The sequence below is a fragment of the Nicotiana tabacum genome, chromosome 1, assembly GCF_000715075.1.
Source record: "Nicotiana tabacum cultivar K326 chromosome 1, ASM71507v2, whole genome shotgun sequence".
NCBI classification, from domain to species: domain Eukaryota; kingdom Viridiplantae; phylum Streptophyta; class Magnoliopsida; order Solanales; family Solanaceae; genus Nicotiana; species Nicotiana tabacum.
This window is the reverse complement of record NC_134080.1, coordinates 167,652,262-167,665,211: the sequence shown is the minus strand read 5'-3', so window position 1 is coordinate 167,665,211 and position 12,950 is coordinate 167,652,262. Positions and strand designations below refer to the sequence as shown.

Sequence of the window (12,950 nt, the reverse complement as noted above, 5' to 3'; positions counted from 1 at the left end):
TGTTCACAAAGTGAGGCCTAAAGATTGGCTAAAAGCTGGAGGAAAAAGGAGAGAAGAGTCGCATAGGCACACATACAAGTACACGATTGTACATGATGCATTACAAAAGGTAACCACAGTTACGAGATTGGAAGAATTCCGACCACAGGTCGTGGTATGAGAAAGAGGCCTAAAGGGGGAAATACCCTGTCCTTTGGATTTATTTATAGAACTGTTTCCTAGATGTCAAGGACAATATTAAAGTATTCATAAGAGCTACAGGTTACGAGACTGATAAATGCATTAGTCAACATTCGAGGGCGAATGTTCCAAAGGGGGAAATGATGTTACATCACATGTTTTCGTACGTGAGAGTACGTCATAATCCAATTGATGTAAGCTCGGAAATAAGATCATTTTCGAAAGTACATAACGTAACTTCATCATGTATCTTGGAGGTTACAAATCTTTAAGATCATGAATAACAAGTACCAAAAGGGTTGGAAAGCTTAGACGCTAAATGAATTGAAGAAAATAAGTTTCGTCGAAGGTCGACAAGTTTTGAATGTTATAACATATACTTTTGGGGTAAGACTAGGGTGATTAACATGATGAGGAGGTTAAGTTATGAGTTATTTTAGTTGTATGATAGTCGTGTGTTATGTTTTTAAGTCAAGCGAGTTGTGGAATAAAAAGTTGGCAAAGGACATCACAAGTTGCATTCATAATGTACTGAAATTTAGGTCAAATGTAGCTGCTATTTTCTCCCAATGTACTTGGAATCAAGGGATGATCTACATATCACATTGAATATATATGAGTCTAGTTTGCAACACACTAAACTGTTTGTCAATACAATATTGGAGTAAAGAGATCACATATTCGCGAGACTGCGTAGATTGGTAGGTGACAAGTAGGTGTATCACCTACTTGCCAAAATGAGAGGACTCAATTAAAAGCCCCAAAGTCGGCCAAGAGGAGAATTTTAAGGGATTATCAACTCATTTACTTCACCCATATTTAAGACCTTGAAAACCAAATTTAACCCCTGCAACTCCTCCATAAAAATCCCACACAAACCCTAGGGTATTTCGGGTTATATGACGTGATTCTAGTGCTGAAAAGTCCGGACAGTTTGCTAGTTTCTCTTTCTCCTTCTTGTAGCCGCATTGAGGAACTGATTTTTGATGAAGAAGGACCAGGTTTCGTGATTTATACTTAGTACAAGGTAAGTTTATGATTCTCCTTCCATTATCTATGCGTTTGCGAGTTGTAACTCGATCGTAAAGAATAGACCTATGGAGTTTCGAAAGAGTACTATGTTGTTCATTCTTGTGGACTTATTTTTAAGTTGAATTCGTGGCTGTTTTGTTGGATAAAAGGTATAATTATGTACTTTTGGTTGTGTTTCTCAATTTGAAAGAAAAGACAAGTTGAAACGTGTTTAAGTAAACTGAAAAATTAATTTAGAGTTGCTGAACTTGTGGGACTGTTTTGTGGGTTGTTTCATGTTGCTATTGGATTGTCTCTTTTGATACTTGTTTTATGGAGTTTAGAGGAGGAAGGGTGTGGTGAAACACAACATAATGGCAGGGTTGTTTGCTGGTCGTTCATCGTAACGTTTTCGGATTGTTTGGTACTATTATGGTTGTCGTCAATATGTTTATTATTGATGTTGTTTGGGCTGTTTGGTGACTGTTTTGAATGGTATGAAGTCATATATATAGGGGAGGTGTTGTCCGTTTCATCGTAAAATAGGTTGTGGTAGATACATAATAGTTACAACGCTTAAACGATAACGATAGTGTCATTTCTCTTATTGTAGACTAAGGAGTCATGACATTTGCATAGCTTGAAGTTGGGAAGTACATATACAAGGTATGTGAAGCTATCCGTTTCCTTCTTTTGCATGAATTCGATTGTACATAATGCAATGAGCGAGCTTCCAATGGTACTCTATTCTTAGAAGCTAGCAGTACTTACATTGTTTCCCTTCTTTTGGAACAATTGATGTTGAGGTTGCTTCTCTTATTCTTATGTTATCAATGTTGTTGGTATTCCTGATTATTATAATATTCTTGATGAAGTGTTATTCGTAATAACGTGTATGGAGAATATCGACCTTACGTCACTCCGAAAGGTTCAGAATATGATTCCAATGAGTCCTACATGCATTATTTATATGTATCTATTTTACTCTACCGAGCCACGCTATAGTCGGCCGGGTGCGACACCTATTGTGCAACCACTATCAGTTGGGTTTACCGAGCTCCACTTGGCTGGGTACGATTCTACCGAGCCTTATGATAGCCAGGTACATTTTTACCGAGTCCTCTTCGAGGCCGGGTACGGTATGATGATGATGATTCCCACAAAGGCGTATGCTTTTTAAAAGTTTATGTATATATATGTATTAATAAAATTACTGTCTCGAGGACGAGCAAGGATTCAAGTGTGGGGGAGTTTGATGACTATAAAATATTCATATATTATATACTTAAAAATAAATTATTTTAAATAATATATATATATATAATATGTCAATTATCTGTATTTTCTAATAGTATTTTGCAGGAAATAAAAATATCATGATAAAGCAAATAAAGGAATAAAAAGAGAAGCACGAGGCATCATGGCAATAGAAGCACGACGCATCATGGCAAAAGAACCACGAGGCATCGTGGCACCTTATGAGATTTGATTTCTATAAATAGGATGTTTGTGTTGAAGGGGGGAGGGGGATAATACGTGCCTGATTAGCAAACTTTTCTCTAGCTTTGGTCTTTACTTCTATCTTTATCTATTTCATTTTATCTTGTAGTCTTTGAATTTTCTAAGAGTGTTGATAATATTTTAAGAATTTCTTTCTTTGTGAGATTTAAATACTCCATAATGGAGTAATCTCTTTTGTTGGGATAGTTGATGAACTCTTTTGCGTTATAATATTAATCTCAATTTTACTACATGCTTGACCTAAACTTTCTAATTATATTTCTATATTGTGCTGGAATATTAGTTTTAATTAATTATTATCACTTCTATGTATTTATTCTCCAAAGTTAGTTGTATGTCAATTTTGTAATTCTCACGAAGCAAAATTAATATACGATAACTATTGGGTAAAATAATAGAGTGAGAGTAATTCTTTTTAAGCTATCATTCCAAGTCTGTAATCTTGCTTACTTCCATTCTAATTCTCACAGAGGAGTTGTAGTTGGCAAGATTATTGATTTTTAGTAAAAATTAATCGCAAGAGGTTTTTGCTATCTTTTAGCACAATTCGGGCAAGAAAATTATTTCAGTTTAATCATCATGAATCATATATCAATTGATTTACATAACCTCGCGGAATGTTATTAATTGATTATTTCTTAGTGAGCAAAATATAATTGTATTAGCAATAAACAATTATTTCTAAGAGAAATACATGTAGAAGCTAAGATTTTATTATTATCACGCTATCGAGTGAATTCAATGATTCCCAACTCTTTTTAAATATAAATCTTCCGAAAGTTATTTTGTTTCAACTTAAGCAATTTAAATTTTCAACAAACAAAACTTCATCAATCTGATTCTCTCAAATAGTAGTAAGAATATTATAAGTTTGTAGCTAGATTCTCCAATCTCTATGGGACGATATCATAAACTATTCTAGAATTTGACAAAGTACGAGTAGCAAAATCTTATACGCATTGGCCTCGTCAAATTTTTGGCGCCGTTGCCGGGGATTGGCACAAGTCTACTTCAGACTAAATATTGTGTTACTAATTTAAACTTACTATTAGTATTATTATCTTTGCTATCAATGTTTACTAAATATTACTACTATTACTTTTACTATTACAAGTACTAACATCTTATACAAGTGTTATTATCATTTATCATTCTTATCATCATTATAGCATAGCAATCACTATTATTAATACTAGTACTACTTGTAACTATATTCTATATTAGTGTTATATTATTATTTTCCATCGTTAGTTACTGTTACTACTAACTGATTTCGTTTACCATTTTTTTCTGCTGCTTCTACTGCTACCTACTACTGCTACTGCTACTGCTACTACTACTACTACTACTGCTACTGCTACTGCTACTACTACTGCTACTGCTACTGCTACTGCTACTGCTACTGCTACTGCTACTGCTACTGCTACTGCTACTGCTACTGCTACTGCTACTGCTACTGCTACTGCATTATCATACTACTATTTGTATTTGATCGCTTATTATTTTTGTCATCTTTGTTGTCCTTGTTATTCATCACTTTCTTTTAATTATTTTCTTCTAATTACTACTACTACTATCACTTTAGGAGTTAAGTTCAGTTTGTTTTTTTTAGAATTTTGAGTAGTTTATGACCCGCTCTTCTATAAAAGAGTTGGTCAATTACAATCCAGAAATTGAAAGATTTCATCGATTGCATAGGAAAAGACAAGCATTATCTTCCCAAAGCATAGCTCGTGAAGGTATGGAGAATCAGGAAGTAGAAAATATCAACCCACGCGAAGTACCACCACCAGTACAAATAGAGGATCAATTTGATGAAGTGGCGCCAAGGCCAGCAAACAGAATCCTAAGGGATAATGCTAGACCTGACCGCTTCAACTATGAATCTATTGTCAGAAAACCTCCAGTGGCAGCCAACAACTTTGAAATCAGGACTGGCCTGATTCAAACAATTCAACAGTCTTGCATCTTCACTGGAGACACAAGTGAAGATCCACACAGTCATTTAATTGACTTTTTGGAACTTGTTGAAACAACTAAGTATAATGGAGTACCTCCTAAAGCTATCAAGTTAAGGCTATTTCCTTTTTCTTTAAAAGTAGATGCCAAGACTTGGTTGCGAAGTTTGCCACAAGGTTCCATTACTACATGGGATCAAATGACTCAGAAATTTTTAAACAAATATTTTTCCCCTGCTAAAACCACAAAGTTAAGACAAGACATATCTAATTTCTTGCAGACTGACACAGTGTCAGTTTATCAAGCTTGGGAAAGATTAAAAGCAATGTTAAAAAAATAACCACACCACGATATTCCTGAACATATGCAATTGTATATTTTTTATCACAGGCTAAAACCATCTTCTAGAAATGTGATAGATGCAGCTGCAGGAGGTTCAGTAATGGGAAAAACAACAGAGGAATCTTTGCAATTGTTGAATGAAATTTCTGAGAATGCCATGCAATGGCTATCTGAGCGTATAATTATCAAGAAGGCCGCTACAGTAAATCGGGTTGATGCTTTAAATACACTAACACAGCAAATTGTTTCTTTGGCACAAAAGTTTGAAACTTTTAAGGTGAATACACAACAACCAAGCCAATCTGAGGCTTGTGACATGCGTGGAGGAAATCATCAGAACCATGAATGTCAAGCAACCAATCACAATGATGAATATGTCAATGTCATCGGTTACAAGCAGTATCCTTTTGGAAGTTCAATGGCACAGAAACATCCAGGATTTCAATGGAGCAATCCAAATGGTGCAGAGAACTCTCAAAGCTTCCAGAAGCAACAAATACAAGGTCCACCCGGATACCAGAATCCAAACCATGGTCAATCAAACTTTAGACCTTATCAACAAGCAGGGCCCTATCAGCAAAGGCCTCAACAAGCTCATTCAAGTCTTGATGATCTTCTGTATAAGTATATTAAGGTCACTGATGAAAATATGGCAAGACAAAATTCATCCCTCAAAAATCTGGAAATACAGTTGAGCCAATTGGCAGCTCTTGTTTCAGAAAAGATTCAAGGTCTCTCACCAAGCAATATAGAGAAAAACCCAAAAGAGCACCTTAAGGCCATCACATTACGATCAGGTAAGGAGCTTGATAAACCCTATGCAGATCAGTCAGAACAACAGGTAAACAACGGTAAGAATGTTGAAATACCCTCTGAACCATCTTAAAAGAATAAAGTCAAGAAAAAAATATTGAAAAATTGACTCCTTTCCCTGTGAATATTCCCTTTCCACAAAAAATGAAAAGAGAAAAGCTTGACAACCAATTTGCAAACTTTTTGGAGATTTTAAAACAAATTCACAACAATATTCCTTTTACTAATGCTTTGTTACAAATGCTTTCATATGCCAAATTTTTAAAGGAAATTTTGTCAAGTAAAAGAAAATTAGAAGAAGTTTCTGTGGTAATGCTTACGGAAAAATGCAGTGTATACGTCAAAATAAGCTACCACAAAAACTTGGTGATCCAGGCAGTTTTACAATTCCATGCACTTTGGGAGAAGTATATTTTGAAAAAGCACTTTGTGATTCTGGAGCTTCAATAAATTTAATGTCATTTTCTATCTTTGAAAAGTTAGATCTTGGTGAAATAAAAGACACAAGTGTTTCTCTTCAGTTTGCAGATCAAAGTACTAAGAAACCTAAGGGAATAATTGAAAATGTACTCGTAAGAGTAGATAAGTTTGTTTTCCCTGTAGATTTTATAGTACTTGAAATGAAAGAATGTCCTAATGAACCAATAATTTTAGGTAGACCATTTCTTGCTACAGGAAGAGCAATTATCGATGTTCATCAAGGATAATTAATTTTAAGAGTTGATGAAGAAAGAGTCATATTTGATATGCAAAAGATACTAAGATATTCAGGAGATGAAACATCATCTTCATGTTTTTCAATTGACATGATTAGTTATCTTATAGATGAATTCAAAGATGATCAATTAATTCCAGATTCAATGGAAAGATGCTTGATCAAATCAGGCACCACACATGATGATGATCCCACCATCAGAAAAGAAGCTGAAATATTGGACAAAGATTCAGAAGAAGAAGAGATGAAATCCGAAGAAGTTCAATCAAAACCTGAACTCAAACTCTCCCTTCTCATTTGAAATATTTTTATCTTGAGCAAGAATTATTTCCAGTAATTATTTCATCTTCTGTGATGACCTGGCCAGTCGTCTCATGAGTTACCGCTCTGTTTTTCCCATTTCTACTTCTTTATGCTTCGTTATCCGTATTTTATGTGGTCGAGTTGATTGGTTTGAGTTTGGTGTGCTTTGGTAAGAAATGAGACACTGAGTCTCTTTTAAGAATGCTTAAGTTGGAAAAGTTAACCGGATGTTGACTTATGAGTTAGAGGGCTCGGATGTGATTTCCGGTGGTTCAGTTAGATTTGGGGGATGATTTTTGACTTAGGAGTGTGATCGGAAGTGGTTTTGGAGGTCCGGTGTAGAAATAGGCTTGAATTGACAAAGTTAGTATTTTGGCGAATTCCAGTTGATAGCTGAGATTTTGATCCGAGGGTCAGAATGGAATTCCGAGAGTTGCAACAGCTTCGTTATGTCATTTGGAATGTGTGTACAAAATTTTAGGTCATTCGGACGTGTTTTGGTTGAGTTTTTGATCAAATGCGTGTTTCGGAAGTTTTAGAAGAACTTAGGCTTGAATTCGATATAATTCGATGGTTTTGGTGTTGTGGTGATTGGAACGAGTTTGGATGATGTTTTAGGAGGTGTTGGTGTTTTTGGTTGAGGTCCCGGGGGCCTCAGGGTGATTTCGGATGGCTAAGCGGGAAGAATTTGGACTTGTGATGTTGCAGATTGCTGCTGTTCTGGTATTTTTGCACCTGCGGTTTGGAAGCCACAGGTGCGATGTCGCATATGCGGGTTGGAGGTCGCAGAAGCAGAAAGGCAAGGAAAAGGCTGGGATCGCAGATGCGGATTAGGGACTGCACCTGCGGAACCGCAGATGTGGCTATAGGACTGCAGATGCGGTCAGGCTGGACTTAAGGAATTCTGCAGAAGCGGAGGTAGGACCGCAGAAGCATTTTTTTTTACCGCAGAAGCGGTTATGACTGAGCAGAAGGTATTTAAGTTCTTCTTTGCGAATTTTTGAAGGGTTAGTCATTTTCACTTCGGACTTGGAGAATTGTGGGTGATTTTAAAGAGGGATTTCAAGGAGATTCGATAAGGTAAGAATTTTTGGACCTCAAACACAATCCAATGGTGTTATTACATGAATTAAGACTGAAAAATTAAGAAAAACAAGGACTAAAAATGGAAGTTAGGGCTTGAACTTAAGAGAGCTAAGATTTGGGATTTGAGGGGTCAATTGAACTCCGATCCTTGTGATTTTGATATGTATGAACTCGTGGCGAGATAAGGAATCCGTTGATGTGAAAATTTCTTAGTTTTGAGAAGTGGGCCCGGGGCTCGGGTTTTGCTAATTTCGGGATTTTGATGCTTTTCGATTATTTTTGCTTGGGTTTTGTTCCCTTAGCCTATTGTAATGTATCCGTTGTGGTTTTGGTCAGATTTGATGCGCGAGGAGGTCGATTTGAGAGGCAAGGGCATAGTGAGCTAGAGCTTTAGCTGGTTCGAGGTGAGTAATGAATGTAAATGATGTCCTGAGGGTTTGAAACCCCGTATTTGCACATCGTAGTGCTATATTGAGGTGAGACACGCACTTAATGATGAGCGTGGGGTCGTTTATTATTGGGGATTGTGACTTGGTCCGTCCCGAGTGATGCTTTTACCGCGTATTTGATTGAAGCTTATTTGTTATCATCATTATTTGGACTGATTGCCATATTTGGGCTTTGTTCCAACTATTTGGACCCTTCGGGGATTGTTATCACTGTTTCTTCACTATTTGACATATTACTTTCAATATGCAATTATCATACTCCCTCCGTTTCAATTTATGTGAACCTATTTCCTTTTTAGTCCGTGCCAAAAAGAATGACCTCTTTTCCTATTTGGAAACAATTTACCTTTATGCAATGATTTATAGCCACACAAAATATATGTGCTTCATTTTACACCACAAGTTCAAAAGTCTTCTCTCTTTTCTTAAACTCTGTGCCAGTCAAATGAGTTCACATAAATTGAGACGGAGGAATTATATTTTTTGTTTGGTTTCCACGGAACATCCAATATAGCTCTTTCCCGTTGAGGTGATGAAGTGTGTGGACTACTATTTTATTATTGCCCGAGGGGCTTATGTGATTTCTGGACTGAGTATGAGATCGAGCTGCGCGCCGCATCAGTATTATATCGATATTGAGGCCGAGGTCCTAGTTGATGCCATGAGATGGCTTATTATTGCGCTTGGGCCGTAAGGGGCTCCTTCCGGAGTCTGCACACCCCCAGTGAGCACCGTCGACGATAAATAAATGGATCGGGCTGCACGCCGCAGCAGGTACTAGAGTACCGTTTTATGTGTTGCATTTCCTTGTCATTTATCTGCTTATCCGTGGTAGTAATTCTATACTTCGATTTCATTGGTTTATCGCTTTCATTCTACTTATCTTAAATTGCCTAATTATAGATTACCATGTGCTTTCCTATGATTTCTTACTCTCAACCATTATTTATGTTTATTACTCACTGGGTTGGAGTATTCACATTAATCCCTGCACCTTGCGTACAGATCCAGGTGCATCTGAGGCTGAGTGAGGATTTATTTCAGTTGAGCAGCACATATCCAGGAGCATCGAGGTAGCTGCATGGCGTCCGCAACCCTGATCTCTCCCTTCTATCCTTATTTTTAATTAGTATTCCCTAGATGGACATGTATTAGGTTGATAAACCTGTATTAGAGGCTCAGACTTGTGACACCTGATCCTTTTGGGCTATGTTGTAGGATTATTATTGAGATTTCGCTTGTTTTAGCTCTTATTTCAGACTTCAAGTATTATGACTTGGTAAATTATATGTGGTAATTAATCACGAACTGTGTGAGAAATGGGTTAAGGTCATTATATGGTCGGGCTTGCCTAGAAGTGTGTTGGGCGCCATCACGACCGGGGTTGGGGTCGTGACAAGTTGGTATTAGAGCCTAGGTTACATAGGTCTCGCAAGTCAGGAGCCGGTTTAGTAGAGTCTCGCGGAATGGTACGGAGACGTCTGTATTTATCCTCGAGAGGCTGCAGAACCTTTAGGAAAAACTTCACATTCTTGAAATTCTTGTCGTGCGACATTATTGATCCGAGAACTAAAACTTCTGTTATTCTATTCTCTCACAGATGGTGAGGACGCAAGCTACCGGACGAGGTGGACGACCACCAGTGCCACCAGCTAAGACCTCCAGAGGTCGTGGGCGTGGTCGTGGCAGAGGCAAAGTAGCGAGGGCAGCACCTACAGATCCACCAACTGCCCTAGCTCTGTATCAGGCTCCAGTTACGGATGCTCCAGCAGCACCAGTTCAGGCACCAGTTGTGCTCATCATGATTCCGGGTCTTCAGGAGGCCTTGGCTCAGATCTTATCAGTTTGCACTAGCCTGGCTTAGGCAGTTTCAGCCACTACTACAGCAGCTACTTCACAGGCCGGGAGAGGTAATCAGACCCCCGCTGCTCGCACACCAGAGCAGGTTGTGCAGGAATTGCAGACACCGGGAGCACCTCCAGCTCAGCCGGTTGCACCAGTTCAGGACTTCATGGTTCCAGCTATGCCATACGATGATCAGCATCGTCTTGAGAGGTTTGGTAGGCTCCAACCTCTGACGTTTAGTGGTGCTGAGGGCGAGGATGCCCAGGGTTTTCTTGAAAAGTGTCAGCGTATGCTTCGTACAGCAGGGATGCTTGAGTCGAGTGGTGTGGCTTTTACTACCTTTCAGTTCTCTAGGGCTACTTTTACTTGGTGGGAGGATTTTTAGAGGCGTAGGCTTGTCGGTGTAGCACCCCTTTCTTGGCAACAGTTCTCCGCTCTCTTCTTGGAGAATATGTACCGCAGTCTCACAGGGAGGAGCTGTGTAGGTAGTTTGAGTGGTTGACACAGGGGAATATGACAATGACCCAGTATGAGATGAGGTTTTCTGAGTTGGCTCGTCATGCCATTTGGATGATTCCATCAAATAGTGAGAGGATCAGGAGATTTGTGGATGGCCTTATCTACCATCTCCGTATTCGAATGACTAGAGAGAGAGTATTGGGTGCTACGTTTGAGGAGGTGGTTGATATCGCTCATGAGATGAGACAGTTCGATGTCGGGAGCTAGAGGAGAGGGAGGCTAAGAGGCCTCGAGGATTGGGCAGTTACAGCGGTGCTCCTTCGAGGGGCCAGTTCTAGCATGGTAGAGGTCGTTCTCTCAAGCCTGCTCAGTCGGCCCGTCCAGAGTATCGTGGGGCATCTTCAGGCCGTGGTCATCATGGGTCTCAGCAGGGCCAGTTTTTACTCAGCGCCCTCCTAGCTTAGAGTTCATCTCATGCCCCATCAGCTCAGGGTTCTTCTGCGCTGAGTGCATCTCCTAGTCACTCTGGTGCGAGGGGTTCCCTTCAGTCCCCATCTCCAGAACCGGGTAGTTTTTATGACTGGGGAGAGTTTGGACATATGAGGAGGCAGTGCCCTCGATTTCGTGATGGTCAGTCTCAGCAGAGGGGTCAACCCTCGACTTCTGCTCTAGTAACTTCACCACCTGCCCAGTCAGCTAGGGGTGGAGGTCAGGCAGTCAAGGGGTCGCCCCAGAAAGGGAGGTCGATCAGGCAGTGTCCAGGCTCTTTTCTATGCCATTCAGGCAGGACAGATGCTATCACTTCAGATTCTATTATTACAGGTATTATTTCAATCTGCCACAGAGATGCCTTTGTATTATTTGATCCCGGTTCCACCTATTCTTATGTGTCCTCATATTTTGCTCATTATTTGGGTACGCCCCGAGAGTTTCTTGTTTTACCTGTTCATGTGTCTACCCCGGTGGGCGATACTATTGTTAAGGACCGTGTGTACCGATCATGTGTTGTGACTATTGGGGGTTTGGAGACCCGAATTGATCTATTGCTATTGAGCATGGTGGACTTTAATGTTATTTTGGGAATGGATTGGTTATCTCCATGTCATGCTATTCTAGACTGTCATGCTAAGACAGTCACTTTGGCTATGCCGGGTGTACCGCAGATCGAGTGGCGTGGTGTGACTGATTATGCTCCTAGTAGAGTGATCTCTTTCTTGAAGGCCCAGCGTATGGTTGGGAAGGGTTGCCTTTCATATCTAGCGTTTGTGAGGGATGTTAGAGCTGAGACTCCTAGTATTGATTCTGTTCCCGTTGTGAGGGATTTTCCCGATGTGTTTCCTGCAGACCTACCAAGCATGCCACCGGACATGGATATTGATTTTGGTATTGACCTGGTGCCGGGCACTCAGCCCATTTCTATTCTGCCGTATCGTATGACACCAACAGAGTTGAAAGAATTGAAGGAACAACTTCAAAAACTCCTAAATAAGGGGTTCATTCAGCCTAGTGTGTCACCGTGGGGTGCTTCGGTTCTGTTTGTGAAGAAGAAGGATGGCACAATGAGAATGTGCATTGATTACAGGCAATTGAACAAGGTAACAATTAAGAACAAGTATCCTTTGCCATGCATTGAGGATTTATTTGACTGGCTTCAGGGAGCGAGGGTGTTCTCTAAGTTTGATCTCCGTTCGGGCTATCACCAGTTGAAGATCAGGGATTCAGATATTCTTAATACTGCTTTCAGGACTAGATATGGTCACTATGAGTTTCTTGTCATGTCTTTCGGGCTGACCAATGCCCCAGCAGCGTTCATGCATCTGATGAACAGTGTATTTCGACCTTATCTGGATTCGTTTATTATTGTATTCATTGATATTCTTGTGTACTCGCATAGTCAGGAGGAGCACACGGAGCATTTGCGAGTTGTATTGCAGAGATTAAGGGAGGAGAAGCTTTATGCAAAATTCTCCAAGTGTGAGTTTTGGCTCAGTTCAATGGCTTTCTTGGGACACGTGGTGTCCAACGAGGGTATTCAGGTTGATCTGAAGAAGATAGAGGCAATTCAGAGTTGGCCTAGACCATCCTCAGCCACAGATATTCGTAGCTTTCTTGGGTTGGCAGGCTATTATCGCCAGTTTGTTCAAGGATTCTCATCCATTGCATCGCCCTTGACCAAGTTGACTCAGAAGGGTGCTCCATTTGTATGGTCGGACGAGTGTGAGGAGAGCTTTAGGAGGCTCAACACAACTTTGACCACAACTCCGGTA

General features: G+C 39.8%; 1 protein-coding gene across 1 annotated transcript; it reads left to right on the top strand.

Annotated features, from left to right (window-relative positions):
* Nucleotides 1–4,339: 4,339 nt before the first annotated feature.
* Nucleotides 4,340–6,533, top strand: LOC142164274 (uncharacterized). Its single transcript, XM_075221966.1, has 3 exons — nt 4,340–4,962; nt 5,062–5,854; nt 6,159–6,533. Exons 1-3 carry the CDS (start codon nt 4,340–4,342, stop codon nt 6,531–6,533), a joined length of 1,791 nt encoding a protein of 596 aa, XP_075078067.1.
* Nucleotides 6,534–12,950: the final 6,417 nt, after the last annotated feature.

Bases quoted from the DNA above. Each gene is read 5' to 3' on its own strand.
- LOC142164274 (XM_075221966.1), top strand. From the start codon at position 4,340: ATGACCCGCTCTTCTATAAAAGAGTTGGTCAATTACAATCCAGAAATT. The intron at 4,963-5,061 runs GTCAGTTTATCA...TTTTTATCACAG, and splicing joins TTCTTGCAGACTGACACAGT to GCTAAAACCATCTTCTAGAA. The intron at 5,855-6,158 runs GTAAACAACGGT...GGAAAAATGCAG, and splicing joins CAGATCAGTCAGAACAACAG to TGTATACGTCAAAATAAGCT.